The sequence below is a fragment of the Dama dama genome, chromosome 1 (assembly GCF_033118175.1).
Source record: "Dama dama isolate Ldn47 chromosome 1, ASM3311817v1, whole genome shotgun sequence".
NCBI lineage: Eukaryota > Metazoa > Chordata > Mammalia > Artiodactyla > Cervidae > Dama > Dama dama.
Window position 1 is genome coordinate 23300495 of NC_083681.1, and position 23747 is coordinate 23324241.

The window sequence follows — 23747 nt, forward strand, 5'->3', positions numbered from 1 at the left end:
AAATTTTCCTGGCAGATTAGCATTAGAGAAATTGTGTCTAAAGGACCTAGCATAGCTCTAGACACAGAGTAGGTGTTCAGAAAAGTGGTGACAAATATGATCACTTATGCAATAGAATCCTCTTTACTGGAAGCCCGGAACTGTGATTAATGTGCATGAAAAGTTCTATGAGGAGCCTCAAAGCAGTTTTGCATCAGAGACAACTTATTTCTATTCATTGGCCAAAAGAAGGCTATGGTTACTTAAGTAAAAATTATCTTGGCCTGATGAAAAATACTTGTTCTTGTCTTCCTCTGCATAATTAACTTTTAGAATCATCGTAAGTCTTGGCCTGATGAAATTTGACACATTATTTATTGATTCAAACAGAGATTTGTTGAGCGCCTGTTACTCTTGAGTCCAACAGTCCTGAACTCCTATAACGTCCTGCATGGAGCATCTAGTTGGGACCTGAGCCCCTTTAAGCTCACTGTCCTCTTTGCCTCCTTTCCTCAGGAAAGCCCCCTGTGCATAGACTTCAGATTGGGCTAATACTCCTAGCATCTCGCACACCCCTGTCCTAGCGCTTGTCTCACCAACCTGTAAGCTTCTCCTTCTTCTCTCTTCTCATTTTTCTTCCTGCAAACTTCTTGAAGGCATAAAGCTCTTTGTAGCCCCATCACAGAACACTGGCTGCACTCTCCTTATAGTTGAACTGATTGCCTGACGCAGGACGTCCTCATGGAGATCAAGAGTCTGAGGTGTGTGGGAGGGTCAGGGAAGGCTGCCTGGAAGAGGTGACGCTTGAGCTGAGGTTTAAGAGGAGATGCGAGGCAGGAGGAGGTGGAGTGGCCGGAAGACGTGGTGCGTTTGGGGCATTGCACTTAGTTTGGACCGACCTTAAATGCAGGGGTTGGCAAATGTGAGTGGGTAAGCGAAGCTGGAGAAGAGGTAAGGACTAGCGCAGGACAGACTGAAGTGCTGAGGAGGCTGGGTTTTACCCTGAGGGTAATGAGATGCCAGGGAAGGATTTTAAGCAGGAATGTGTGGGGGGAGGGTTGAGGGTAGTGGGGTAGGGATTTTGATGTAAGCCAGGTAATCAGACCCAGCTGTTACCCTGATGCGTTTGTGGCCCAGGGCAGAGTGGTTTGCTCTGGAGGCACCTTTTGCCTGTCTCGCCGTTTTGGTTGAATGTAAGAGCTCACCTGGACAGGAATCTGGCCCGTGTGAAAGCGGAAGGCGCAGCCACCTCTAACCTGCAGAGTGGGTTGAATAGCAGGAGGTCCTTGGACCACCTTTCCTGGGTTTGCTAACCAGGTCTGCCATGGCATAGGGATGGAGACCTTGGAGAAGTTACATGATTTCTCTGAGCCTCATCCACAGAACGGAGATGATACCAACCCTTCAGTGCTCCTGCGAGAACTGAATTAGATGATGATAGTGAAAATAGTGATGACCATTTAATAAGCATCAACTGTGTGGCTGTGTTCTAGGTACACTGTTGTTGTGTTGTTTAGTTGCTAAGTTGTGTCCAACTCTTTTGTTACCTTGTGGGGTATAGCCTGCCAGCCCTCCTCTGTCCGTGGGATTTCCCAGGCAAGAATACTGGTGTGGGTTACTATTTCCTACTCCAGGGAATCTTCCCAACCCAGGAATTGAACCCAGATCTCCTGCATTGGCAGGCGGATTCTTTACCACTGAGCCATCAGGAAAGCCCTCCGGATACATTAGTAAGTCATTAAAAGACATAGAAAACACCAAAAGTAGTGTTTAATTCATGGTAGGTACTCAATAAATACCAGATTCTTCCCCCTACCTCCTGCTGATCATTGCACTTCCTACAGTTTCTCAGTAGCTGGTAGAACATTGCCTTAGCACTACCTTCCAAAGGACTTTATTTATTCCCACAAATTGATGTAGAGAAAATAGTGAAGATTTAATTTAAGCTCAGGAAGCTGCCAGTGAGTAATTTCTGACATCATTTCATTAAGGAAGTACTTGGAGCTTAGAAATCAACTGTACTTTAACCAAATTATCATTTGATACTGTTAGCCCTTGAATTTAATTTTTAGGTTCAGTCTTGGGCTTCAGAAATCAGACAGAACTGCTGCCTCTACTATGACCTTGCTCTTGTGCTATTTTGATATTCAGTGCCCAAATAATCAGAATGAACACCTGAATACACAAGCTCTGTTTAAAATGGAATATGAAAGGTTGTCTAAGTGTTGGGATGAATTATATATCCCACCTGAGTCTGACAGGTTTCTGATGGTACTGGGCCATAAGTGTTGTCTGAAAGAAAAAAAAAAACGAAGGCTCCCCCAACCCCGACCCCAATCTTCAGGAACTCTGCTCACCCTAGTCTGTCTGCTTTCTTTGTGCAGGTTTCAGGTAACCAGATCCTCTCTGACAACGTAAAGCCTGGATTAAAGCTAACTCTGTAGCAATCCCAGGATTATGGGCTCAGGAGGATAAACCCCGGGTTGGTTTCAGTTAAATCTCTTTGTGAAGAAAGTAGCTATGAGAGGCAGTTCTGAGATCAGTTTAACTGTGGATTCCTAGCTCCCCAGGATCAGTTCTTAGGAATGTCACAGGTCATTGTGCACACACACGAGAGATCATTCCTGGGAAGCACACTGGGTCACTGGCAGCTTTCATCACACTTGAAAACGGGCTGTGCTTCTGGCCCGGCTTTATTCCTGGTTGACAAAGCTAAAGTCAAGGAAAGCAAGAGTCACTGTTGCCGAAACACTCATCTGCGTACCTGTATCCACACCACCACCCCAGTCAGAGGGTAGCTCATCCCAAAACTAGCATAAAACTAGAGAATTTGAGAGCATACTCCATGTCTAACCATCTTTCTTTCCTTAGAACCTTCTCCTCCTCCCTCTGGGTATAGATTGCTCAGTTGCTCAGTTGCATGCAAGTCTTTGCGACCCCATGAACTGTAGCCTGCCAGGCTCTTCTGTGCATGGAAATGTCCAGGCAAGAATTCTGGAGCGGGTTGCCATTTCCTACTCCAGGGGATCTCCCCCGCCCCACCCCCCCGCTCAGGGATTGAACCTGCATCTCTTGCATCTCCTGTATTGGCAGGCGAATTCCTCATCACTGGGCCACCTGGGAAGTTGGGTATAGATCGCCCAGTCTCCACTGCTGCCTTAGAGGATGCAGGGAAGAGGATACGAGAAGCATGCAACCTTTCCTTATCTCTCGCTTTTATTTTCCAGCAACAGCTGCAGGCGTACGTGGCCTGGGTGAATGCACAGCTGAAGAAGAGGCCAGCGGTGAAGCCAGTGCAGGACCTGCGACAAGATCTCCGGGATGGGGTGATCCTGGCGTATCTCATTGAGATTGTTGGTCGGTTGGCCCTGGACTCCGATGCTAGCTTAAACCAGAACGTGGCCTTTTTACCCTCCATGTGCCCTTGAGAACAGATTGTTGGTGGTGGTTTAGTCACTAAGTTGTGTCCAACTCTTGTGACCCCATGGACTGTAGCCCACCAGGCTTCTCTGTCCATGAGATTTCCCAGGCAAGAATACTGGAGTGGGTTGCCATTTTCCCCTCAGGGGTTCTTCCCCACCCAGGGATAGAACCCTCGTCTCCTGCATTGGCAGGCAGATTCTTTACCGATGAGCTACTTCTGTAAAGTCTCATGGACTTGAAAGTAGGGAGGACTTAAGATACTTGCCCAAGGTTAATTAATTTATTTATTAGTCAGTAAACACTGTGTTCCAGGCTCTGCATTAAACTTAGGGAGTGTGATGAGGAGCACAGTCGTGGCTCTCAAGAGTCTCCCAATCTAGTTGGAAAGACTGGAGAGTGAAGTCACTTCCAGTAATGTACTTAGTACTGTGACGGGGCAAGCACAGATACGAGCAGAGGGCGGGCACCCAACCCACTGTTAGGGATTCTAGGATGGCTTGAGGGATTCTAGGATGGCTTGCCAGAAGATCTGATATTTAGACTGAGGCTGGAAAGGGAAGTGGCAGCCAGGCAAAAAGAAGGTGTGTTACCAGCAAAAGGACCCGACTAAGATAAGAAGACCTCGTTTTCTTGAAACCCCAGAGTTGTTGCCTGTCATTCTTATTAGATGATATCATAACCTTATTTCTACAGCATTTGTCCATACCTCTTATTATTTCTCTCACCAAATGATGGTTGTTTATTATCTCCCTCTCCAGTATAGATTGAGCTCTTTAAGAGCAGGTACAGTGTAATTTCTTCCCCCCTGTTTTCACAATCCTTAACCAAGTGACAGACACATAACAGGTACTCAAACATCATTGACATAGTTGAGGGATGTGGGTTTGAGTGATATGTAAGAAGGCAGGCTTGCATCAGGCAGCCTGTCCACAAATACCTCATTCAGACAGCTCACGGATTCATTCTTCACTTATAGTGATTATAACCATGATAATAGTAATAGCAGCTACTGTGTATTGAACACTATCTCATTTAATTTCACGTTTGAGAAACATAATATTACCCCCATTTCCAGGAGCACTTTATATATATATATATATATACACACACATATATGTGTGTGTACATATGTATCAAGCATTGTTAAACATGCAACTTTGATTGATTTATGATAATGGATAGCATTTAAGTATTTTACTTATTTTTTGAGATTTAGAAAGGTCTGTCCATGGAATTTTCCAGGCAAGAATACTGAAATGCATAGCCTTTCCCTTCTCCAGGGAATCTTCCCAACCCAGAACCCAGGTCTCCTGCATTGCAGGCAGATTCTTTACTCTCTGAGCCACCAGGGAAGCCCTTAAGCAACTTTCCAAGGTCACATAAGAATAGTGGTAAAGCAGAGGTACAAGCCTAGTTTTACTTTAATTCCAAAGCTAATTTTCAACTTTTAATTTTTCACTCATTTGAACAGATTATCCTGGAAACATAGTCAGAAAATCCAGACAGCCCAAGAAGATAGAAAATCAAAAGCCATTTCACCCATCTGTCCCCTTACCAGTTACCTGTTCTTTCTGGAGGCAGCTAGTGTTAGCAGTTTCTGGTTATTTCCAGAGATATTTATTGGTGCACATACAGGCAATATGAATGTGTATTCTTTTTCAAAACCCAGGTTCTTAAATGCTGCATTCTGTCGCAACGTGGCTATATAGAAAATCTCTCTGAATTCACTACTTTAGATTGCGTTCTTTCTTGAGCTGGCCCGCACTGAGCTTTTGATCCTACTACTATGCCCCTGAAACTGTTCTCCTTGAGATCACGACTCTGCTCTGTCAAATCCTGTGGCCAGGGCTCAGTCCTCATTTTATTCAACTTAGCAGAACTTGACACAGTGGATCACTCCCTCCTCCTCCAGACATCTTGCCTTGGTCTCAGGGATCCTGTGGACTTGAAGTTTCCCTCCTTCCTCACTGGCCTTTCCTGTTTGCTGGCTTTCTCCTCCGTGTGTGTGTGTGTGTGTGTGTGTGTGTGTGTGCGTGTGCGCGTATGCGTGTGCGTGTGTGCATGCTTAGTCGTGTCTGACTCTTTGTGATCCCATCGACTGTAGCCCGCCACTCTCCTCTGTCCATGGAATTTTCCAGGCAAGAATACTGAAATGGGTAGCCACTTCCTACTTTAGAGGATCTTCCCAACCCAGGGATCAAACCCATGTCTCTTGTGTCTTCTGCACTGGCAGGCGAATTCTTTACCAACTGTACCACCTGGGAAGCCCTCCTGACGTCTAAATGTTGGAAGTTCTCCTTAGAGGTTTAGACCTTAGTTCTTTTGTATATTCTCTGTCCCTAAGTGGTCTCTTCCCAAATCTGAGTCTTTAGCCCTAAGCTTTTCCTTGAGGTGGTGAATATCAGCTTCCTATTCAGCTTCTCTGCTTGGATGTCTAAAATGCAACTCTCACTTCACGTGTCCTAATCAGAACTTTTCCTTCACGCCACTGATCCCTCTGTCCTCTGAGATCCTTCATCTGACTAACACATCAGAGTACCATTCTCTCAGCTGTTAAAGCAGAACACTTAGAAGTTGACTTTAATTATTCTCTTTTTCTCATCTATCATATTCAGTCCTTCACATGTGCTGTTTGCTTTATATTAAAAATGTACCTGGTATCTGACTTTTCACCTCTCAGCTTCTTCCCAAACCATCATTATCTCTCACTTGACTATTTTCATTTCTTTCTAACAGATCTCCCTGTTTCCTCTTCACAGAATCTATGTCCACATGAAGTCGACTTTTAAAAGCATTAAGCAGGTCAGGTAACTCATCTCACGTGCTAGCAAAGTAATGCTCAAAATTATTCAAGCCAGGCTTCAATAGTATGCGGACTGTGAAATTCCAGATGTTCAAGCTGGATTTAGAAAAGACAGAGGAACCAGAGATCAAATTGCCAACATCTGTTGGATCATATAAAAAGCAAGAGAATTCCAGAAAAACATCTACTTCTGCTTTATTGAGTACACCAAAGCCTTTGACTGTGTAGATCACAACAAACTGTGGAAAATTCTGAAAGAGATGGGAATACCAGACCACCTTACCTGCCTCCTAGGAAATCTGTAGGTCAAGAAGCAACAGTTAGAACCAGACATGGAACAACAGACTGGTTCCAAATCAGGAAAGGAGTATGTCAAGGCTGTATATCATTATCTGGCTTGTTTAACTTACATGCAGAGTACATCATGAGAAATGCTGGGCTGGATGAAGCATAAGCTAGAATCAAGATTGCCGGGAGAAATATCAATAACCTCAGATACTCAAATGACACCACCCTTATGGCAGAAAGTGAAGAGGAACTAGAGAGACTCTTGACGAAAGTGAAAGAGGAGAGTGAAAAAGCTGGCTTAAAGCTTAACATTCAGAAAACTAAGGTCATGGCCTCTGGTCCCATCACTTCATGGCAAATAGATGGAGAAACAATGGGAACAGTGACAGACTTTATTTTCTTGGACTCTAAAATCACTGCAGATGGTGACTGCAGCCTTGAAATTAAAAGATGCTTGCTCCTTGGAAGAAAAGTTATGACCAACCTAGATAATATATTAAAAAGCAAAGACAAAACTCTGCCAACAAAGGTCTGTCTAGTTCAAGGCTATAGTTTTTCCAGTAGTCATGTACAGATGTGAGAGTTGGACTATAAAGAAAGCTGAATGCCGAAGAATTGATGCCTTTGAACTGTGGTTTTGGAGAAGACTCTTGAGAGTCCCTTGGACTGCAAGGAGATCAAACCAGTCAGTCATAAAGGAAATCAGTCCTGAATATATATTGGAAGGACTGATGCTAAGTCTGAAACTCCAGTACTTTGGCCACCTTATGTGAAGAACTGACTCAGTGGAAAAGACCCTGATGCTGGGAAAGATTGAAGGTGGGAGGAGAAGGGGATGACAGAAGATGAGATGGTTGGATGGCGTCACCAACTCGATGGATATGAGTTTGAGCAAGCTCTGGGAGTCGGTGATGGACAGGGAAGCCTCATGTGCTGCAGTCCTTGGGGTCACAAAGAGTCGGACACAACTGAGGGACTGAACTGAACTGAACTCCTTTACCGCCAAGCCTGCATTTTCTGCCCATTACATATAGAATAAAATTCAAGGTCTTTGCTCTTTTGCTCTAGTTCCCAAAGCCCCACATGACCTGGCCTTGCTTACCTCTCTACCTGTCCTAGAACTTGACTCCTTGCTCTCTCCACTCCAGCCATAGGGTCTTGTTGCTGTTTCTCAGATAAGTTGATCTCATTCCCACCTTGGCGTTGGTACTTATGGTTCCTCAGCCTGGAATGCTACCTCTGCACATCTTTTCCTCTCTTATTTTATTCAAGTCTCCGCCCATATGTGTTATCAGACAGACCATGATTATTCTTCTTTGTTTTTCCTCATAGTACTTATCACTGGGCTTCCCAGGTGGTGCTAGTTGTAAAGAATCTGCAGGCCAGCACAGGAGATGCAAGAGACCCAGGTTCAATTCCTGGGTGGGGAAGATCTGCTGGAGTAGGAAATGGTACCCCCCTCCAGTATTCTTGCCTGGTGGACTACGGTCCTTGGGGTCGCTGAGAGTCGGATGTGACTAGCACAGCACAGCATTTAGCACTACCTGAAATTTTGTCGAACATTTGTCTGTGATCTTGGTCATCTCTCATCCCTGCAGATGTAAACTCTATGATGGAAGGAAAGACAGAGAATGTCTTGGTCACTGCAGTTTCTCTGGTGCCCCAAACAGTGCGTGGCACACAGTGGGTGCTCAGTGAATATTTGTTGAATGAATCAATGTACACACAGTAACTTCACAGGCCCCAGGGAATAGATTTGAAAATTCAAAGACCCTCCAGAATGTTTTCATTTTCCTATTTCTCATCCAGATTACAAACACGAAGGCCTAACTCCCTGACATATTTATAGATAATCTTAGTGTTTACTTCAAATAGTCTCTCTGTTTCTGGCTGCTATGAAACTGTGATAGTACTCCTCCCCATAACTTCATGTATTTTCTCTCTTCTAACAGCAGGAGAAAAGCTGAGTGGGGTACAGCTGAGTCCCAGTAACCAACAAGAGATGAAGAATAATGTGGAGAAAGTGTTACAGTTTGTAGCCTCCAAAAAGATTCGTATGCACCAGACTTCAGCTAAAGGTCAGTGCTTCCTTCTGTCTGTGGTGGCTGGGTACACTCATCTTTACCTGGGGATTGTCACCTTCAGAAGAACCATCCACAGTGTAGCTGAGGGCTCAGAGTAGACTGGAGTAGGATTAGGCTGGTGACCTCACATCTTTTTCCCCACAAGGAAAGTCATCCTCTTGGGCTGGAATGATGATCAAAATCCAGGTGCTTTGGAGACTGGAGTGAAGATAGAAGCTCTTCATTTTAACTGAATAACGTTTTGTTTTGAGTATCTGTAGGAAAATTAATAGAAAAGAAATGACAGCTTTTGGATATTAATTTTAGAACATCTTGTTTAAGATATCAAACATGAAGATAGATGATATTTTTTGGTGTTCCTAGTGTTTCATGACAATTATTATCTCAGATCATAATAGCCTACTTTTTTCTATCCAGTTTTCCAGAAGGAAAATATTTGATAGCAGTCTTTTTTGAACATCACAGGACATCTCCAGGCAGGATCAAAAGGCACTTTGACCTTGGCACATGCCCTCTCCTGGGGCCACATGGCCAGATGAGGACAGCTCTCGTTGCAGTTTGAGCCCAGGCTGCAGGGGAGAAATGATGTAGCTGTCCTCAGAAGGCACAGGCTCTCTGGTCCTCTCACTCTGACTCTGGAACTGATTCTAACCTGGTTTGTTTCAGCCTCAGTTTCTGGGCCTGATTGCCTGTGGCTCTGATGAGGATGGAGGTGGGAGGGAGCCCTCCTTTCTGGGTTTTTAGTGTTCTCTGTGTTGGGCTCATTCAGGTGGGGCAGTTACCGACCATTGAGAATGTCCTGTAGCAGGTATCAGTCAATCCTTTTGGAAGCCTTACATATTTAAAAGGCTGTGAGCCTGAAAAAATACAACTTGGTCTATTTTCTGACGTTAACCAGACCCATCATGTTATTTTCTGTCTGCCTTTCTCTCTCTCTCTCTCTTTTTTTTTCTAGGACAAAATTTAAAATGTCAGATATTTCTCTGACATTCTGAAATCTGATCCGGGCCCCGTGAGGAGTGGGCTTGGGGATCTGGCCCATTAAAGTCAGCTATTTTGAGGGAACAGTCGTTCAGGACATCATTGTCTTTTACCTGGAGAAGTGCAGCTGCTTCCTAATTAGTCCCACTGCATGCATTTCTGTCCCCCTCCTGTCTGCTCTCCACACTGCAGCCAGAACGATCTTTCTAAGAGTACGATATGCTCACGCCATTCCTCTGCACCTGAGGGCCCTTAGGATAAAATCCAGAGTCCTTTCTCTGGCTTACTATGCCCTTTCTGACCTGACCTCCAGTTCATCCCCCTCGTCTTTCCCCCTCTCCCCCTGAACTCTGAACTCTGGCTATGCTGAACTGCTTTCTGTTCCTCTTCCCGTGTGTGCCATAGAAATAAAAGTAAGTCACAGTCGTAATTTGAATGTCTAAATAGCCTTGTTACAAAAAAGAAATCAGTGTAAGTAATTTTAATAATATATTTTATTTAACCCATGTATCCAAAATGAGGGCTTCCCTGTTGGCTGAGTCGGTAAAGTATCCACCTGCAATGCAGGAGACCCAAGTTCGATCCCTGAGTCGAGAAGATTTCCTGGAGAAGGAAATGGCAATCCCACTCCAGTATTCTTGCCTGGAGAATCCCATGGATAGAGGAGCCTGGCGGGCTACAGCCCACGGGGTCTCAAAGAGTTGGACACGACTGAAATGACTTAGCATGCATGTATGCGTATCTAAAGTATTATGAGCTCAACACATAATAAACGTAAAAAACTATCAATGAGATATTTTGCATTCTAAACTAGACAGATGCTTCTCCTCTGAGCTCCCAAAAAATCTTTTACTTTTCCTACTGTATGAAGGAAATGGCAACCCACTCCAGTATTCTTGCCTGGAAACTCCCATGGACAGAGGAGCCTGGCAGACTACAGTCCATGGGGTTGCAAAGAGTTGGATACGACTGAGTGACTTCACTTTATGTTATTATACTTGATTGTAATTGCTTTAAATCTTTGGTCTCCTTGTTGAACACGGCTTGTGAGGACAGGGAGCTTGACTGCCTTGCTTACCTGTTCACTAGCAGATGCATAGTAACGGAGTACGTCCTCAGCACTCTGCTTCCCTCTTAGGACCTCTTGGTCTGTTCTGATCCTCAGATATCGTGGAAGGCAACCTGAAGTCTATCATGAGGCTGGTCTTGGCCTTGGCAGCTCATTTCAAACCTGGCTCCAGCAGGACAGTGAGCCAAGGACGGGATGCTGGAGCCCCCCTTCAGACTCACCAGCCTCACTGTGCCACTGCTGTGGCCCAGGGAGCAGCCGCTGCTCTGGCCGATGTGTGTCATGACATGTCGAGGTCTGGGCGGGATGTCTTTCGATACCGACAGAGGTAAGGATGGAAATCTGGGGATGGGAATTCGACCTGCGCTGATATTCCTTCCCTTAAATGATAATGGTGCAGTAGATGGAAATATCACCTAAACAGCCCACATTGCAATAAAGAGTATGGAGTGGAGGTTGGAGAGGGTGCTCCAAAAGAGAAAAAAAAAAAAAACAACCACCTTTCTTTTAGGCATGTTTATTTTGACTTTTGGAGAAGGGCGTGGCAACCCACTCCAGTATTCTTTTTTTTTTTTTTTGAAAGGCTCCAGGCTCCCCCACCCACTCCAGTATTCTTACCTGGAGGATCCCATGGACAGAGGAGCCTGTCGGACTGCAGTCCATGGGATCACAAAGAATCGGGCATGACTTAAGCGACTTAGCATGCATGTGCACGTTTTGACTTTAGCAGAATGTAGAGGAATCATGTATGTAATTATTTTCTCTGGGGCCCAGAGTTTTAAACATATTCCTTTGGCACTGTGTGTTTTCTGCACTGGGAGGTATGTGGGAACAACATCCCGAGTCACCCCTAAGTGTCTCCCTGGTGTGTATCCTGAAGGTTGGGTGTCCCAGAGGGTCATGACAGGAGATGCTTCGTGGGTTGTGTGTCAGAGAGGTAGCATGACTCTGAGGTATTGCAAGGATTGGTGAAATTATTGGTTTCTCTATCTTCCTTGCCAGGTTTCAAATGTCTTTAAGGCCGGGGCTTTGCCTCGTCCATCTTTTTACCCACAGCAGTCCCGGAGTGGCATGTGTCAGTAGTTAGTGGGTTGGCCCGAAGGACTGACACCCTCTCCTTTGTTGGTGCCCTCTGACTTTAGGAACAGCAGCGTGGATGAGGAGATTGAGAATCCCTGCTGGAGCGTGCGAGCCCTGGTGCAGCAGTATGAAGGACAGCAAAGGTCCCCGTCTGAGTCCAGCTGCTCCAGGTAACTGTGGCCTCAGATTCTTCACCACTACAGTCCTCAGTTCGTGGAGGTTCTCAGGGTTGGCAGCTTCAGGTACCCACGCAACAGGCGATAAGGCACCAAAGTCCTTCCTCTTCCCTCCATTTATGTGTGGCTTACAAGGGGTAACCCTCAGCATGGCCTTGTGGTTTTGTGCTGACAAGAGGGCAGGGTGAGATGCTTGTGAATTTCCCACATACCAGTGCTAGTGCTTAGCTGTGTCCACGTGGGGGCACGACTGGGACCTGTCAGCGCCCAGCTGGATCTTTTCGATACTTATTTATCAGCTGCCAGTGTTTATGAGAGCCAGTTCCATTGCACTGTCTTTGTGCCTGAGAAGGTTGTATAAAGCTCATAGCAAGAGGAAATGAGCAGAGTTGCCTTAGTGCTTTAAGAATGTTTCCAGCTTTCATTTGTAGGGCTGGGAATTGTGGCAGATTAGTACTCATTTGAATGGGCTAGCGATGTGTGTGACTAGCGGAAAGGCTGTCTATATCCCTTAGAGCCAATTGCAGAGACCAAAACAGGACACAGTGCTCTAATAAAAGCCTGATCAATGCCAAGTATGGTGGCAGAGAAAGACTATTTTCCTGGCTTAGGTAAATCATGCTCCTGTAAACACATCCCCAGATGTTGTTATCTTATTTACTAATTTCATTGCAGAATCATATTTAATTTATGCTCTTATGACCTTTTCTTTCCTACATCAACCCAGATTAGTCTGTTCCAGTTAAGCCTAATTGTTCTTTGTCTGACATGTATGTATTTTCTGTGTCTTTGTTTTCTTCCTCCTATGTCTTTTTATCATACAATTCCACCTTAATTTGATGGGCCATTTTCTAATTTGCTTGGAAATTAAATATACATCCATCATCTTAATATACTGGTAACCTTGCTTGATTTTTTAATTTTCACATTTAATAGATTTTTTATTTTTAAAATTCACACATTAAATTAACCATTAATCATTTTAAAGTGTATGATTCAGTGGTATGTAGCACCTTCACTAATATTGTGCAACCATCACCCCTATCCAGAGAGATTTGCATCACGCCAGAAGGGAACCTTGTGTCCATTAAGCAGTAGATATGCTTTTATTGAGAATCTAAACCAGTTTTTCCTTGCTTCTGCTTGGACTATCACTTGGTACAGAATGAAAAGATATTCCGTTGTACAATGAGATCTATTGCTTCCTGCATGGCTACAGGCCTTTTACTTTCCTGTGAGTGATAGCGCTTGCCAGAGTTAGAGAAGAAAAAAAAAAAAAAAGTCAGGATTTTTTTTTTTCCTGAGAGCACCTGCTTCCTTCCTGTCTGGCAGAACTCAAGACTGGGGGCAGGGTACCAGACAGTGTGAATTCGGGGCTGCTGGAAATCGGGCTGCAGTGGCTGGCAGTGACCGTTTTCTAGGAGAGCGTTCAGAGAACAGTTGGTTGGCTCTCCTCCTTCTCTTCTTCCTGATTGGGTCGTTTTCTTGTCGGCCACCCTCTCACTCACCTCTTTGGGATGCTCAGTTGGCCCCCAGAAGGCTCCGGGACATTCTGCCCTGCTCCTTCCCGCAGTCTGCACTCAGGGGGAAGCCTACCTAATGTCTCAGTGATCCGTGAAGGCCAGGAGACCCCCGGGATGTGACTCGGGAAAGAACAGTGGTTCAGAAGATAGCCCCTTACGTCTGGTCCCCGCCCCCTGCTCCTTGACAGACATCCTGGCAAAGCCCTGTCCGACTGCCCGCCTGTTGCTTCTCAGACCCGTAGACCTCGCGCCAGCCTCTCAGGATCCAAGCAAAAGGCTCGTTAGTTGGGGGCAAAAAAGAACATATGAAACGCCCGAGGGGAAGGTGGGGGGCGGTGGAGACCAGCGTTCAGCGGGTTTCCGGGGGAACCCCCTCCCGCGAGGAGCTGAGTTAGACCCACCCCGACCTCGGTGTCCGGGAAGGCAGGGGTCAGAGGACAGAAGGCACGGCCGCCAGTCCCGGGCTCCTCCGAACGAGGGGCCCACGCAGCCCTCCTGGGGTTCTGCCGACCCCGCGGCGCCTCCGCCGCCTCGCCCGGGGCTGCCTCCGGGCCCCGCAGCCCCGCCCAGTTCTGCCCCGGGGGCTCAGCCGGCCCGCGGAGCGCCCGCCCGGGTGGGACGGAACCCGGCGCTACCCGGCCGCGTGTGACAGCTCGGATAGCGGGGGGAGGAGGGCGCGGGAGGGCGGGACCGGGAGGCGGCGCGGAGCGGGGATCGCCGCCCGCCCCGGCACTCGACCGCTCGGCCGGAGCCGCGGGCCGGGCTTTTCTCCCGGGGCGCGGGATGGGTTGAGATGCCTGCGCCCGGGGACACGCCCGGAGCCGCGCGGCCGCGGGGACCACGGATGCGGCTGCCGAGGGCCGGCAGCCTGCGAGGGGAGGCGGTTTCCGCCGAGGCCGGGCCGCTGCAGTGTCTGAGCTGCCGGGACGGCGCGCCCCGGAGCCCCGAGCATCGCCGTGCCTGGGGCCGAGACGCCTGCCTCTCTGCCCTCACTGCTCTCTGCCGGGACCGGGGCGAGCGGCTCTCGTAGTTGGCCTGCCCGGGGGAGTCGTTCTTCGGGGGGCCCCCAGCGCGGGGAGACATGCCCGAATCGGGGGGCGCTGTGACTCTCAGCCTCCCGCTTCACCTAGGGAAGCCGACTTGCTGAAGCCGGAGCCACGAGGGGGACCATGGGCGGGACGCAGGTCAAATGGTGAGCTGAAGCCACTTCGGCTTTGGAGGTGTGTGTGGGGGGGCTTGGGTGGGAGCAGGGCCAGGACTGGAGGATGCTCTTGGCCAGAGACAGACGGGGGATCGGTGGGGGCGCTATACTGGGGAGAACAGCCTGCTTGCGGGCCTGAGATGAGCACTGTAAAATACACTGGGTTTATTTAAGAAGCTGCAAGCGGCATGGGAGAAGGAGTGGCTTTTGACTCCCCGTCTGGTCTCTGCTGAAGCCAGCACTTCAGGACAGAACAGAACTCTTATTGCCTGGTACCGATTTAAAAAATTGATTGGACTTTTAATTGGAGGTATCTTTTCTGGGAGACTGCTTGTCTGATAAGTTAAGATTGGAGAGATGTTAGACCTGTGGGAAATTAGGAATGTATCAGTCAGACCTGATTTGTAACCAGTTGTTCCCTGTCTTGACAGGATTATAATGGCAAGTGGGGGGTTACTTGTTTATAAAACAGTTTTTTAAGCTCATCAGGGAAATCCCGAGCCATGTAATTAATTAGCATTAAAATACATTTGTGTACCATTCTCCCGCATGAGGGTCTTCCTTAGGGAAGGCAGCATGCTCTGACATGTGCCTCAGGATTTTTCTTCCTCAGATTTCTTTTATCTTTTAGACTCGGCCGTTTAGTTTCAGGGTTTTATGTCTCTCTGGCTCCCATACTGGCAGCCCCGATTCAAGAAAGAAGTGTTGTTTTCTTTGGCGGCTCTGCCACTCCCACAGCGGGGCTGGGTGTGCAGACATCCGCCTCCTTCTGCCCTTATATGGGAGGTGGCTCACTTAGGAGGGAGCCGCTGAGCTGATCTAGCTGAGCATGCGTCTCCGCTCTCAGGAAAGCAGTTTTCCCCGCATCCTAGGTTCACACCACTCCTCCCACCCCCACCCCCTTCGTCTCACACATATCCACTGCGGTCCAGCTAGATGCAGGCAGGGGCACCTGTCAGCCACAGCACCTTGTCAGCTGGGAAAGTGTGGTCTTACCGTTTCTCAAAGAGGAGCAGCTGGGGTGCAGGCCTCTTTCTGCACTCGGATCCCCATTTCTATAAGAAGGTGAAAGCTGAGGCCTGAATAGCATAAATCTATTCTTGTGAATGGTACCCCTAGACTGGTGCTTTCCTAGCAGCTTAATTCATGTTGGAATTAGCTGCTGGAAGTCAGCAGCTGGAATCAGATTGCCTACGTGGTGAGAGATGGATAAGAGAGTTCCCTGGAGCAGTCTCCTTTTCTAAACAGCACTTCTTGCCTTTCTCCACCTGTCTGCCTGTTTGGGTTGTACATTTACAGATATCGTTAAGTGACACTTTTTTTAACTTGCAGGAGCAAAAGACAACTTTTTTTCCCCTATGGTTCTGATAAGGATGAGAGTGTATTACTGGTTGAGGTCATTCCCACCAAAGCCCAAAACCCGGGACACTGAGGAGGTTGAGACACTAGTCCTCAGGCTGCTTCAGAGCTTTTTGAAATCGCTGGCTGCCTCCACTGTGCTTGGCTCTTGTCTTTCGTGGTTTCTAGGAAGACGAAATGTTAACTCTTGATCATGGCTGTGAGGATTAGCCTGGGAGACTTCAGGGGCACATTAAGTGGGTCAGTGAATCCAAGACACTTTGACTGTTGTCTGGGTGATGGATTTGGAAAGAATCCCTGAGAGGGGGCTGGGCCTGCAGACCCCACAACCCCTGAGATTGTTTTGGCGCTGATGTTCTCAAGGTGGGTGCAAAGAAAGAGGGCTCTTCAGATGGCAGTGTCCGCCTCGCATTCCCATGGTATCCTGTAGATTTGCTTCTGGAGATTTAAAATTCTGCTTCCTCCCAAATGCAAACCGTTCCTTCCAAGGCTAGTAGTTATACTAGAATTTAAGAATTGTTGCAAGATTTCTGATGACAGTTTTTTAAAGATTTATTTATTTGTTGCTTTGCCGTGCCGGGTCTGTGCTGCTGCTCGGGCTTTCTCTGGTTGCGGCAGGTGGGAACTCCTCTTTGGTTGCGGTGCTTGGGTTTCTCATTGTCGTTTCTTCTCTTGTTGCGGAGCACTGTCTCTAGGGTCTCAGGCTTCAGTAGTTGCAGCACATGGACTCGGCAGTTGCGGCTCCTGGGATCTAGAGGACAGGCTCAGTAGTTGTGGCACACAGGCTTCGTTGCTCCGGGGCATGTGGACTCTTCCGCAAACGGGGATCGAACCCTTGTCCCGTGCATTGGCAGGTGGACTCCCAACCACTAGACCACCAGGGAAGCCCTCTGACAATTTGAAAATAGTGTGGCAGAGATATGAATAACTCTTGGCAGTAAAAAAAGTAAACCTTTATTGTCCCCAGCAGGTCTTGTCCCCTTTTGAGATATTACACCCTTTTCTGTATCACATCCTGGCGTTGTTGATACATCACCGCCCTTTGCTCGGCCTGGCTCTGTCCACACTCCAGCAGTTTTTCCCCTTTGAGGCACCCTCCACCTTGTCCCTGCTTTTGGGAGCAGCCCAGAGCCGATCTGCCATGATTACTCTGCTGGTATTGCATGTGTCTGTGATAGATAGATCAATGTATTAGAAATATATTTTCCTTCCAGCTCCCAAAGCTACTAAAATGCATATTCCATCAGTCTCTGAACTTGGGCCCAGGGATCATGATGGAGGAGGTGGTGGTGTGGTAAGTGAAAGATAAAGACAAAAAGCCAAGCCAAACAAGAGTGGGGTTCTTTAAAATGCTACATTGTCCACCAGTTTGATAAGTCTTTAAGTGAATTATGCTTAAAGGCAACTTCGTTGTGGAAGCTTCCGGGGATGGGTCATTCAGTACTCATTTCATTCATTTAACAAGTTCATCATTCATTCAACAAGTATTTCTTCTTACTGTGGGCCAGGCACCGTGTTTAGGCAGTAGGAGTTAGATGAATAACAACCCATCTCTGGAATAAATTAGGAAAGTTGGCTTCTAAACAACTGTTCGCAATAATTGTTTCTCTTCTTTTTCCTTCGGTCACAGCCTGACTTCCCCCAGTCCTATCCACAGTGCAAAGAGCGAATCTGTCATAACCCAGTCTGAGGAGAAGGCGGATTTCGTGATTATTCCCTCCGAAGGAGTAGAGAACAGAACAGGTACTATATTCTCGGCCTGCCTGGGGTGGCTAAAGGAACAGCCCTCAGCATGAAGAGTTTGGGGGTCCTGACTGTCTACGGTCAGCTCCCTAGCCTTCTCCACACATAGTCTGTGCATGCAGGGTCCATACTAGAGAGCTCTAATGCTTTGGAGCCTGTGAATGTCGTATCCTTTCACAGATTGTCACTTCCTCTGTCCAAACTGTCAGTGTCCTGCAGCAGTGTAGACAGCTGACCACCAGTGAAATTAGATGACTTTGGAACTGTCAGAAGTCTGCTCAAGTAAAAAGTTTTTATCATTTCTGTGTTATGCAAGTAATTTCAGTACTTCTCTAACTTAAATTGGGGCCAGGAATATATGGAACAGAGGTGTCTGTGAGAATATACAGCAGAGGGCAGGTCTGCATCACGTTTTATGTAAGGGCTACATTGTTTAGACTTCTCCTTCCTCTGTCTCAGTCTCCTTTTTCTTAGATAAACACAGAGGAAAGCAAGGAAGAAGCAAAGTGCATGACTTAGGAGTTTTATTTGCCTGTAAGAGAGAATGAAACCGAAGTCCTCTGAAGGAAAACTGGAATTAAATTCTTCTTTATTTCACACCCCATCTAGCCCTGGTATCAGTATCCAGAAAGTTAGTTTTGTTACTGAGTCAGAAACTCCAGGGACCCTGGGGAGGGAGAGGGAGGTCTTTACTGCATGCTTGCTCTGGGCCGGGCACCATGGGCCCCGCACACAGGTTGCCGCGTGAAATCAGACAACAACCCAGGCTTAGGCTTATTATAATATTCATTCTTACCAATGAAATCGGAGACCAATGAAATAAGAAAAAGAGACTGTAAAGACAGGGAACTAAAGCCGGAGAGAGGGAGGTGAAACAATCTGTACAGAGTTTGCTTTTACCGGTCTGTTTGCTGTTTTTGTGACTCACACAATGTTATATGTGAAAGGGGTTCCGTCCTCCCAAAATGGTCAGAGGAATTTGAGTTGAGGTCTCCCCTCTGAAGCTCCTTTTCATTGCACCTGACAGCTCCCCTCTTTGTCGCTTGAGGGACCGAGCCCTGGGAGTGCCAGTTCTAGAGTAAAGAGCAAAACCTGCCGCCTACCCAGGGCTCCCCGGGAGGGAATCCTTAAGGTTCTGAAGAGGGTGGACCTCCTCAACCAAGTTCAGCTTTGCTCCCTGGGAGCCTGGGATTAGTGGAGCCAGTGGCCAGTTCCTCCTGTCTCACACCCCCACCTGGTGGAGAGTCCAGCCCGCGCAGTGAGGGCAGGTGCGGAAGGCAGGTGACCTAGCCCTGTGAAGCCGGGGATGGTGAGGGCTTGCTCCCGAACTCAGTTTTCTTCACCGTGAGCTGTACTCCCTCCTCCCCTCTCATAGAGGAGACAGACTCTCCATTACCCCGGGACTGGAGACCAGACAGTCCCCGGACCTATCTGGAGACTTCATGGGAAGAGCAGCTGTTGGAACAACAAGAACATTTGGAAAAAGAAATGGAGGAAGCCAAGAAAATGATATCAGGATTACAGGTAGCTCTTTTCCTCGTCGTCTGTCTTTGGCACACCAGTTGTTTTTGCTTTGTTTTGATTTGTTTTTGACCATGCGCGTGAGGCTTGTGGGATCTTAGTTTCCAGACCAGGGATTGAACCTGGATCACTTAACCCCCGGACTGCCAGGGAACTCCCACACCAATTGTTTATTATTTTTAACTCAGTAGAATCAGTTGAAAATAAAGTGACTCGGTTTTCTGCGAGGTCAGAGCTGAGTTTAGATGCGGGGGTAGAACACGAAGAGCCGTGAAATCCCTTACATGTGAGTATGCTTAGATGGGCCTCCTGGACGCTTGTTGACAGCACAGCTGTTAAGCGTTCTGCAGGCCCGGAAGCCGTATCCACCCTCCCCTACCATGCCTCCACCCTGGCTCTCTGCTTTGTGGATGGGTTTCTCCTCTATTTGCAGCCACAGACCTGCAATGGCAGCTTCCCCCAAAGAATGGTCTTGTGAAGAGTCAGTATTTTCTCCGAGGAATTCACCAGCAGGAGGGCTCTAAGTGCCAGTAATGCCACAGGTTTCCACCTGAGTCTAGCTAAGGGATTTAGCTCACCCTTGGTGCATTCGTAAGTGGACGCTAAGGCACGGTGATCAGGTAGAAGAGCAACTGAGCCCTTCAGTTTTTCCTGCACCTTCTGTGCCAGCAAGCCTCCCCCAGAGGCCGACTGACCCACTTGACTTAATTCCTAGCCTGAATGACCCCCTTAGTCCTCCACCTTTGTGTGTCTGGCCCTGTTTGGGGGAGCCCTTATAGTGTTCTGATGACCCTGAAATTGCCCAGGAATATTCCTTTCTGTTTGTGCTGGGAACTGCACTGCTTCTGAATTGTCAAATATTTATGGACACATAAACAAAGCCCGCATTATGTGAGTAGCTCTGGCAGGCGGCAGGCGGTGGAGGGCGTGCTCCCAACCGGCCAGCAACAGGGTGGGGACACAAAGGGGTCCTAAAGAAAACGGGGGATTGGTGCAGTGGTAAAACAGTTTACACACTGTCTGCCCCAGGAGCCCAGAGAGGCGTTGGAGGAATGTTTACTGCCCAAACATTCCCAGGGAGAGTTGTTGCGCTTTTCCCATTTGCTCTGTATTTTTAAATGTCTGCCTTTTAGTTCTCTTCTCTGTCAGTCCAGTAAGGAATGGTTTAATTAATGCAGTGGATTTGTGTGTGTGTGTGTGTGTGTGTGTGTGTGTGTGTGTGTGTGTGTGTGTGTGTTTGCCTTTAATAGGAAGGATTAAAGCATGAAGAATTTTGGGATTACATTCAACCAGGTTTTTCTCAGGATCATTTCATTGTATGAACATAGATAACCATCAGTTTGGTTTTCAGTTTGGTTTGCATTTTTCAGTCTGGGAGAAATCCCATGGCAGATTAGACAGAGAAAAGAAGAGAATCAACAGGCAGTAAGTCAGCATCCTAATATTCCCCGCAAACAGAGGAGTTTTAATTCACAGCCTCGTGATCACAATGAGAATTCAGTCCCATTACAGAATACAATGGGGCTCACAGCATCCACTGGGCTCCTTAACTCTTTCAGTGATGAACCCGTCGCAGGCTGAGCCACGTCCGGGATTTCTGACTTGTTAGTGTACCTCATTAGAGCCTGTGAACACTTTGCCCTTAGAGTCAGGACTTCTGCAGCGTCACCCTCCCCAGCTCCCTGCTCTTGCTTACACTTGTCTACACCTCTTGCCACCACTCCATGGGAGAATCAAATCCATTAGACTGACTAAAATTGTTTTATTAATTAGTACTTGGTAGACTTGATAATGTCTGGATTTTAAAATGTTTTTATATACCAACATTTGTGATGCAATTTATGTTATATTTACTGAAATAAGAATCTCTGTATCTCTTCTCTTTGGACTGGATTGAGAAAAAAGTTGTATACAAAGTGGCTATAGATTTTTAAATCTTTCACTGAGCCCATAGGTCTCCTAATATCTACTTGCAGGGGTAGATCCAAGTTTTCTGGGTTCTAAAGTGTATCACTTGGGGGGCCTTCTTTAAGAATAAGATTACATATTATGACTATGATGTTAGATATAGAACCCTGGGAGGAGCAGGCCTGGGAGGGACCCTGAGGTTTGAGCTTCCTTAGCCTCAGAATAAATCTGCCTCCCCACCTCCCCACCATATTCTAATAAAAACAAAGCCTAGTGTGAGGACTTGAAATGAATAAGGAAACCTCTCTGCAAATATGTTTTCCTTCTTGTTCTATTCAGGTTGCCTTAGGGAGCAAAAATGCAGAATTGCTAAGCGAATCAAATATACCCACATCTCTGGCGGTCCAGTGGTTAAGAGTTAGCACTTTGACTGCTGTGGACTTGGGTTTGACCCCTGTTTGGGGAACTAACAGCCTGCAAGCGGTTGAATGCAGCCAATGCATACATATATACATACATACGTGTGTACATACATACATAAATGTATCCCAAATAATTCCTTATAATAAACTTTTCTAAGCCAGGATAATTCTGCACTGCATTTAGTTCACTTTCCAGCTGGTAAAATTCAATTTGAACAGCCAGCTCTGGTTCAAAAATGTCACTTCTTAAAATTAAGTTTATTTTCAGAATTTTTTTCTGCGGCCAAGGAGCCTTGGAATGGAGGATTCAGGTACGTCCAGAGAGATGAAAGAGGCGTTGAGCATGGGCCAGACACAAGGCAATACAGACAGATCTGTGATGAGCAATTGGCAGTATCTAAAGATCCACAGTTATCAGGCAGATTTCCAGAGGAAGCCCAGTTGTGGTTTCATTTTGGGACAAACTTACTCCGCCCAGCTCTAGACTCTGTCATCGGATAGGAGTTAAATTTCTTTCTGCCTTTGTGGTTGTCCAGGCCTTACTGCTCAACGGATCCTTACCTGAAGATGAACAGGAGAGGCCCTTGGCCCTCTGTGAACCAGGAGTCAATCCCGAGGAACAGTTGGTGAGCTCCTCTTTTGTGACTGGATACGGAATAATCTGGCTTGTGTATCTGATTTATTTTTAGCATTGGACACTTATCTGTGCCCTCTTAAAATGCTCCTTTCCCTGACTTCAGCTCTGCTGGTTTTGCTATGTTTTCGACTGTTTTTTCCTTTCTTACACAAATATTTATTGCATGCTGACCATGTGCAGACACGGTTTCAAAGAACTGGAGACACAGGAATGACAGATGAAGCCTCGTGAAGTTTACATTCAGGTCCCTGTTGACTAAAAAAAAAAGCACAATCTAAAGGTTGAGGGTGATGTTTTATTTGGTGAACAAAACTGAGGACTTAAGCCTGGGAAACAGCATCTCAGATAATTCTGAGAGACTGTTCCAAAGAGGAATGGGGGAAGGAAGCCAGGACATTATAGGAGCTTTTGCAACAAAACCAGGTAGTCACAACTTCAGAAATTACTTTTAATAAAGGAAAACCAGCTATCTCAAGGAATTTAGTGCTTTTCAGTGTAGGGGAAGATGCAAGAGTCAGGGCTCCCTGAAGTCATCCTCTGATGTGCAGCTCAGCTGCCTGGGGCCAGTATGCCATGCTTTCTCACCCTGAGTGCCCTTCTGTTGCAGCAGTTGCCTGCTAGATGCCGGTATTCTTTGTTTTCACCCTGAGTCCCCTCAAGGCTCACTGCCTGGACACCTGCCTTTCTTTAATGAACAGCAGGCGGCATTCTTAGTTCACATCCCCTTTGAAGCTTCTCTCTTTCTCCCTGTCCCTTAAAGGTTTGGGCTTCCCCGGTGGCTCAGCGGTAAAGAATCTGCCCAAGCAGGAGACGCAGAATCAACCCCTGGTTGGGAAGATCCCCTGGAGAAGGAAATGGCTCCCCACTCCAGTACTCTTGCCTGGGAAGTCCCATGGATGGAGGACCTCGGCGGGCTACAGTCCATGGGGTCGCAGATGAGTTGGGCACAACTTAGTGACTCAAACAACTACACCTTAAGTGTTGCTGCTCCTCAGGGTTCTCCTCTGGGCTCTCTTCTGTCTTGTCCATTCACCTGGGCAATACCTGCTGCCATGGCTTCATTCACTTCCCACCTGTCTCATAGGTTGCCTCTCAAATATTTATTTCTAGCTTAGCTCTCTCCATGGAGTTCTACATTTGTAAAAGCAACATGCTCCTGCCTGTTATCTCTACTATATGTCCCATGAGCATCTCAATTTCAATGAGTCCTAAATTCAACAGCTTTCTCTCCCTTCTCTCCCCACCCTCAAAACTATTTGTCCTTGAAGTTTCTGTTTTTTATCACAATCCATGTACCCAAATACCCAAAACAAATCTGACACCCGTACTTCCCAGATGGTGCAGTAGGAAAGAATCCTCCTGTCAATGCAGGAGACACAGATTCTATCCCTGGGTTGGAAAGATCCCCTGGAGAAGGAAATGACAACCAACTCCAGTATTTAGTCACCAAGTTTTATCAGTATACTTTTAAAATATCTTCATCCAGCTTTTTTCCACTTTCACAGGTCCTGCCTTAATTCAGGCCTTCATCCAGCATTCTGGTGGCCTCC

General features: G+C 46.9%; 1 protein-coding gene across 5 annotated transcripts in view; it reads left to right on the top strand.

Moving 5' to 3' along the window:
• The window catches only part of DIXDC1 (DIX domain containing 1), a 75341-nt gene that overhangs the window by 26021 nt on the left and 25573 nt on the right, over window positions 1–23747 (top strand). For 3 of the 5 annotated variants that reach the window (XR_009693081.1, XM_061144655.1, XM_061144647.1), the window contains 7 exons: window positions 3207–3336; window positions 8446–8571; window positions 10724–10955; window positions 11770–11877; window positions 17597–17709; window positions 19085–19233; window positions 22097–22186. Coding sequence is in view for 4 of the 5 variants with exons in the window: in XM_061144655.1 (XP_061000638.1) it covers window positions 3207–3336; window positions 8446–8571; window positions 10724–10955; window positions 11770–11877; window positions 17597–17709; window positions 19085–19233; window positions 22097–22186 (948 nt within the window). In the remaining variant the exon portion in view is untranslated. Of the gene's footprint in view, window positions 1–3206; window positions 3337–8445; window positions 8572–10723; window positions 10956–11769; window positions 11878–14348; window positions 14599–17596; window positions 17710–19084; window positions 19234–22096; window positions 22187–23747 lie in introns of those variants that run through there. The other 2 variants (XM_061144665.1, XM_061144674.1) reach the window with 2 other exon arrangements.